This window comes from Cyanistes caeruleus, chromosome 6, assembly GCF_971803275.1.
Source record: "Cyanistes caeruleus chromosome 6, bCyaCae1.hap1.1, whole genome shotgun sequence".
Classification (NCBI taxonomy): Eukaryota; Metazoa; Chordata; class Aves; order Passeriformes; family Paridae; genus Cyanistes; species Cyanistes caeruleus.
Window position 1 is genome coordinate 25,757,394 of NC_141706.1, and position 7,571 is coordinate 25,764,964.

At 46.0% G+C, this 7,571-nt stretch overlaps 1 protein-coding gene across 5 annotated transcripts in view; it reads left to right on the plus strand.

Annotated features, from left to right (window-relative positions):
- Positions 1-5,829, plus strand: part of PRR5L (proline rich 5 like) — a 41,783-nt gene extending 35,954 nt beyond the window's left edge. For all 5 annotated transcript variants that reach the window (XM_086894057.1, XM_086894056.1, XM_086894058.1 and 2 more), the window contains exon 9: positions 2,937-5,829. In XM_086894057.1, coding sequence (XP_086750183.1) covers positions 2,937-3,268 — 332 coding nt within the window. In that variant the 3' untranslated portion in view covers positions 3,269-5,829. The remainder of the gene's footprint in view (positions 1-2,936) is intronic.
- Positions 5,830-7,571: the final 1,742 nt, after the last annotated feature.

Here is a 7,571-nt window from a genome sequence, read left to right on the forward strand (position 1 = left end):
GTGAGTGGCTGTACCTGGTCCTTTGCTGCCTGCTTCAGCTGCTGCATCAATCAGCTTTTGCAAACAGCAGAACTGTTGCATATTAATTCTGAGGGATGACAGGGGTTTTGTATGAAGTCTCCCTTCCATCTGAGGATTCGGTTTTAAAAAAACCCACAAATTAAAATTTGGTGTGTAAAGTATGGATAAACATGTCTAGGTGAGAGAACAGGCACCTCACTTAAGAAAGAGCATGCTTATTCTGGGAAACTTCTTCACTTCTATGCAGGAGCTCTGCTTACACATGTGGCCAGCCAGAAGAGACTGGCTAGCTAATGGGCATAGCGTTACTGATTTGGTAGTCAAGAGGATTTAAATAGAACAAGTGAAGAAAGCTCCAGTCTCCTTCTGTTTTAACTTGCTTCAGCCTTTGCTTCTATGCAAAATTGTAGCAAGTTGGAGACCCACAACCTGCCTTGTACTACACTTGAGAGATAATGGCAAAGATGGTCTTGTGGTAGAAGAACCTCTTGGAACTCAGACACCCTGTGCCTGTAATGAACTCATGGCGTTGCTTTAGGAAAACTGTGCCTCAGGGTTTTTGTTCTTGTGGTTGCTGGGCAGTCAGATATCTTCTGTGCAAGTGCAGATGGTTGCACAGTTCAGCATGGATTTGCAGATCTGATCCTACGGTTTAATCTAGACCAAAATCCCCGTGAAAGTTGGACTTTGGCAAATTTGATTGCTTTGCTGTTTATGGACATCTGCATGCTGCTGGGATAGTTAGAAAGGGAGCTGCCTGACTTGTACTGATGTTTCTAGCCATCCTGGATTTCTGCCAGCTGAATGAGGCATTTGTGCCATTTAAAAAAATTGAAAACCTACACAAACTTGCCTTGTAAAGTTTATATGCCTTAAAATAATTGAACTTACTTTGATTTTAGCTGTCATTTATTTGTGTATATTTCCAAGGTGGCCTTTTACCTTTGCCTCCACCCTGTGCTGAGCGTGAGGAAAGAAGGAACCCATGTTTGCAATACAAAACAGGGACTGCAAAACAGCACTTTTCTGCAAATAATCTTGGTATTTTCAAAGTGTTGCTATGGTTTATTTTCCTTAACTTTCACTTGTAATCAGACTTCCTTCTCTTCCTCTCTCCCTCTTTCAGTCAGCTTTTAATTTACCATAACCTGCATGGTAGTATGGAGCGTACCAAAGGGTTCCAGCTGGCTAATAAACAGGGTTTATATTTGGGATAGGAGAGAAGATAGAACAGCTGCATATCACTGCTGATCTGAAGTTGCTTGGAAAAAAGTCCCAGAAAAACTCCTCCCAGTTTATATTTCTGGTCATAAGGCACCAAAATAAAAATAAAATTTCTGCTTAAGCTATGCATGGCCACTCCCTTAAGAGACTGTCTTTTGTGGCCAAGAAAGTAAGGAGGCAGGAAAAGTAAAGCAATAAATGCATGTTCAGAGTAGGCTAATTTCACCTATTTTTTTTCTCAAAAGAGTCATATCCCAATGCATTTTAACACTACAGATTGCTGTGGTTTGAGCTGCAGATGAAACCTGAAGAGTGTATTTGCTGTAACCATCCTCAGAAATGATTTTTGCATAGTCTTAAATGTGAAATGAACCATTTTGAATTGATGTATTGCTGGCAGTAAACAGGGTGAAGTATAGGCTGCTCACCTGTTTCTTTCTGTAGCAAATAGTTTGGTTTTGGCTTTTCTTCCTGATACAAGCTTCCAAAACTCTTATAACCTTCAGTGACAAGTGTTTTGCTTTGCATTTTGTTACTCTTATGTTCTGCAGTCTTGGTTGGAAGTTTTTTATATGGTTTAAAGGTTTCTGATTTTATGAAATGAACTTCTCACTGCACTGCACTTCAGTGACCTTTGTGAGAAACAGGGATGCAAAGGGAATGGCTCCATCAGCTGCTGCAGGGTTAGACCCACAGGAGATGTCCAAAATCACATGGAACATTGCAGGGGGTGGAAACCAGCAGGTGAACAGTACCAGTGTCCAATTCAACCTCCTGGGGTGGGATTACAGTGAGCCAAGGCAAAACTCTGACCCCTGCCCTCCTTGAAGCTTTCAGTGTCAGAATTGAAATGTGCTTCATGATACTGTGCTGGGGACTGCACCTTGGGTCTGTGCTTTACACCTGGCATCTTTCCTCATTAATGTTTTTGCTGAGCAGATTGTATGGCCCACACCCATGCATTCTGTGTCACTGCCTTTCCTCTTCAGCACAAACACTGCCTTTCCCTTGTGCCCTTTTTCCCCAGGCTGTTGTGGACTGTTCCTGTGCACTGTTAGGTGTTTTCTGTGCCCAGCCTCCAAACCCAGATGTGTTGCAAAGTGGATGAAATGTCCTTTTTCTGGCACGATCTTTAAAAAATATGGTGGGATAATGCCAACAGAATGGCCTATTCCTAGGCAGATGGAGAGACAGTGCAAGCATCAGGAATTTCACACTGACAACAGCTAATGGCACTTCCTGAGAGAAATTTTTCAGAGAAAGGGATGGCAGTTCAAATCCCAACTGAATGTTTTTTTTTTGGAGACTTGTGCTGCTTTAGTGTCACTTATTTTAGTGAACCCACATGAGAGCACCTACTTGGTTTTCACCCCTTGAAAAAAGAGAAGACTCTCAGGATGCTAAAGAGTGTCCCTTGGCTGCACTGGTGACATTTGGGCTCACTTCTCTCGTAAGCAGCAGCCCCTACAGCAGGATGGGAGGTCTCTCCTCTCTGGGGCAGAGGCAGATCTCCTTTCCCAGCACCTAGCAGTGTGAACTCGTGAGCTCCTGACTGTTTTCCAGTGGTAATGAGGTGGGGCGCTCCGTAGCTGCACACTGAATTCTCCCTGCTCCCCGAGGCCAGCCTGGCAGTGTGGGCAGCACTTTGTTTGTGCGCTGCTGACCGTTCCTGCTTGCTCTTTCTCTTCCAGAGAGACGGTACTCCAGATCCCGGCCCAAGGCCCTGACCCCACTGACAGAGCAGGAGGGCGAGGCTTACCTGGAGAAGTGCGGGAGCATCCGGCGGCACACGGTTGCCAACGCTCACTCGGATATCCAGCTGCTGGCCATGGCCTCCATGATGCACACGGGAATGGTCGTCGAGGAGTCGGACAGTTCTGACAAGTGCCTCCTGCTGCAGCCCAGCTGCTTCAGCCACAGGCAGTGCTCCAGCGAGCCCAGCATCGCCGATGGCCCCGAGGCAGTCGTGGCCCCGGGCAGCAGGCAGGACCCTGCCGAGCTCAACTGCACCTCTGTCAGCTAGAAGGAGTCTGGCTGAGGAGTGGAGAACTGTATGCACTAAGCTGGACAAAGTGGTGTGTCATCCCTGCTGGGAAAAAACCAGAAAAATAGGAATTTTGCTCATGTCATTGAAATGGGCTCAAGTGTTCTAATGGCTGAGAATAACCTCTAGATAGGTTCTTGTACCAGTCTGGGATCACTGTTGATGGAGGTACCAGGCTGCTCCCAAATGACCACTGAGGGCTGCAAAGGTTTTGCTGTTGAACAGCACAATCTGTAAGCTTTCTCCCTCTACTGGTATAAAGTGTTTGGCATCGGGCTTCTTTCTTTTTCTTTGGTATGATGCAAATTGAGTTCTTTCTGCTTTTCTCCGTCTTTCCCAGTTGTGCTGCTTCTTTGTTCTCTGTCCCTGCAGTGGAGGCCTCTGTGCTCAGTGTTCTCTAATTCTGGTGCTAGCATGGTGAATGCTAAGCACTTCATTTCTCTTACAAAGTTGAACTCAGGGATGAAACCATTTGCATCCTGCAGAAAGATCTGCTGAGGTGGCTTGTGAGAGGAGGAGATCCTTCACTTTGCTTCCCATGGGGATGAATGAAAAATCCAAATCAGAATTAATCAGACTTACCTTTTTCCCAGGCCCAAAGAGAACCAAGTATATGTGGAGTCCGAGCTGAGTACTTCATATGTATTTTATTTGGTTCCAGTCATATCTTGCTGGTTCTAGTATAAATTGGGTGCAAAAGATGGCTGGGGTGTGTAAATTGGGTGCAAAATATACTGAGCATCCTGGCATTTGGCATCAGTTTGCTCTCAAAATTTCAGTGCTGATAGGGCTATGATGAAAGAGAAAATCAAATGGGAAGGAGATGCTGCACTTGTGTGGGAGATGTAAAGGTGCTTCTCAGCACTGTGCCATCGTGACTCCAGATCCAGGAGGTGATGATCAGGATTTCATCCTGGGCCTACCCTGGTGCTTTTAGCACTTGTGGATTCCATGAGACCGAGGCTAAACAGCAGGGTGTGGAAAGGAGTCCTGTCTCAGTGTATTCATGAAGTGCTCCTGACCTCCAGTGGTATCTGACTCACTGCAGTACTGCTTTTACGATAAAGCGAGGCCTCTTTGCAGTCTTTGGTTTTGTTTTTATTGTGAAGATCAGGAGTGGGTCCAGTTTGCAGGTGTCTGTCAGTCACTGCAGTCCTCAGTGTCTGCTTTGTAGCATCACTTGGTACTCCAATGCTGCTTGTTTGGGGACAGATCCAATCTGTTTGAGCTGTCCCCAGGACACTCTGCTGATGTCTTGCTAAGTAGATTTGCAAGTGTAATTACAGGCTTAGAGGTGAACTGCAGTGCTGCCTTAAATGTCAAATGACATTAAAAATATGGACACAACACAACTACTACTTCAATCTACTCCAAGTGGTACTGTAAATGAGTGTGTCTTGACAAGGAAGCAGAAGGTTAGGATGAGCCTTCAGGATGTTTTCTTGCATGCTGTGACATTAACTGCAGAATTTGCCCTGCTTCTGTTGGGCATTGAGCATCTTCTGCTCCACTGGCTGCACTGGAAGTACATCTCTGAGCTGCCAGGATTTGGCATTATTAGCACATGCAGCAAAAGGAGAGCAGGTTATTTGGCAACAAAGCATCAGAAATACCAGCTAGGAGCACAAGGCGTGCTGCCTTGATAAATGACAGTGTCGCTTTGTCTACTGTGGTTTGCAGTGATGGGAGAGATACTTGGAAGAGCCTTCTTTTCCCTCCTGTCACTGGAGCTCTTGGCCTTTGAGGAAGGGCTGAGTGTTTGGATCACCAGTTGTGCTTTCCATGTCAGGAAAAGAGGTTCAGTTGTGCTGGCTGCCTCCTTTTCCTCCTCAGAGCACCCACAGTCCAGCAGAGGCCAGGAAGATGTGTCTTTAAGCCACATTCCCATCAGATGGATTATAAGAAAAGTTGCTTTCCTGTTCATAAATTGGACTGACCAGGCCAACTTAGTGTCACCTGCCCCAGGGCAGCCATGGATTGTGGTGGAACTTCAGAATCTCTGTGGTGGCAGCCAAACCATGCTGGTCTCACCTTGGCACAGTCCATCCAGCATGGGGCAGATGATGGTGTCCTGCTCACATTTAATTTCTTTGGCCCCTTACCATGATTTAAAGCTTTCTCTTAGTCACCCTGAGGTGTGTGGGAAGGTGGTCACCCTGCAGCATTTCAGTTCACTCTTATGAATGATTTTCTTCTTCTGTTTCTCCTTTAACTCATTTGCCTTCTGTAAATACCCAAACCATTTTGATTAGAGAGCAGCACCCTCTTTTACGGTGAAAACCAGAATGATTTATTTATTTCCTGACATATTCTTGGATCATCTCTAGGGCTAATAGGAGTTAGTCCTGGTTTTAACTTGAATTTCTTTTGTTTTATGCATATGTATGATTTTAATTATTTTGGTTTTGTATATGTTACTTTGCAAAAATTTGCACCAAGCCCTCTGAATCATGCACTTCCCCCATTGTTTTGTTTTTATGGAGAATTAAAGCCGGTGGCTTTACTTTGTAAACTGAAGTAAACACAGCCTGTTCTGTAAACCACGTTGAGTGCATGGTCATGAGCACCACATTTACAGCCACAAGAGATTGCACAAGCCTCTGCAAGCGCTTTTCTTTCACACACAGGGTGAATGTGAAGGTGGCTGGAAAGCTGTGCCGTGGTGGCAGTGGAGGGCTGGCCTGGAAGGGCCCTGGGAGCAGTTCTGAGGGGCAGTGCTGAGCACCTGCTCTCTGTGGAAGCTTCCAGTCCTCTGGAAGCAAAGACTGTCCCCATGCCAGAGCTGCAGCGTGAGAAGCCACTTGCATTTTGGATACAGGGTTCTGGTTTGGGGCTGCACTATGTTGCTGACCCGTCACACAGCTGTGACAGGGCCACAGGCCAGTCTTTTATACCCTTGCTGTCACCACCTTGAGAAAACCTCCTGGGGGAGCTGTCAGAATGGGAAGAAGGAGTTTCTCTCACGACCTTGTGAAGTCTCTTACCTTCTGCTTTGATAATGACCTAGACTGAGTCACTTCACCACACTGAATCTATCTTCCCTTTTTACTCTGTCTCCCTTCTTGAGGTAAGTGATTTATTCTGTATCCATGCATCTCTCATAAACTTATTGATGGGGCTATTCTTAGTACCACTGGCCTTTTTTCCTGATATTCCCCATAGCCAAGCACATTTTTTATTGCCAGAAAGCAGAGCTGTTTCTGGCCCTAACCACATGAACAGCAACTTGGTTTATTTTTTTCTTTTTTTTTTCACTCATCAAGACTTGCAGTGTATCTTGCTGCTGGCACTGATGGCAGCTGGGTGAACACTGCAGGGTTTGGATTGCCTATTCTTTTAAGGTCCAAATGCAGTGGGTTCATCTGAAAGGCCTTTTGGCACTTGCTACTGAGTCAGCAGATGGAAAATATTTGGCTCTTAGAGGCAGCCTGCATCTCCCAGAGAGGAGAAGCTGCAGGTCTAGTGAGGGACAAATTGTGGTATTTATGGTGTGCTTAGTTATGTGAACTTAATTTTGCTGTAGTCTCAGAGTAGCAGACTTCCCTCTCTGGATTCCCTGTTCCTTCCCAAGCTGGCTCCTTCCCCATGGCTGCTGCAGGGCTCCTGGGCCTGGCAGAGTGCACCTTTCTCAGCCTGAAGGAAAGCTGTGCCTTGGGCAAAGCCACCAGATGAGGGTCTGAGCTCCTGAAAGGGGCCAGGCTGGCTGTGTTCCCTGGCTGCCCCTTCCCCACTCGGGACAGGTCTGCACAGAGCCAGCACCGCTTCCCACTCAGGAAAGCAGGTGAGAAAGGAAGACCCACCCTGACAGGGATTCCCCACCGTGCCCAGGGAGTTTCCCAGGACTATCTGAGCTGGAAATTCAGTCCACAATCAACATTCTCTGTAGGAAAGTCACTGCAAATTTTCCTGTTAATTAAAAATATGAAGAGCAGGGTATTTGGTATTTTTCTGAGCAAAGAGAAGGTAATTAGTCATCCTGTTCATATTTCAGGATCTGGCAGGACAACCATAGATTAAATGGGATATTCCTGTTTGCCCACACATTTGGAGAGTGCTTTCTCTTCCCCCTGCTATCCCAACAGCTCCAGGTAAGGGCACCAAGCATTCAGCTACATAAACAAAAGCTTTAAAACAGAGGTAGCAGCTTTTAAAGCAACTTTGCAGCAAAGGTGCAGCTCATTCTCATCATTGTGGTGCTCAAAATTGTATGCTGTAAATTAGCTGCCACTTTCCACCTGAGAGTTGGCTGCCTTTTATTCATTATTTGCATCTGAAGATACTC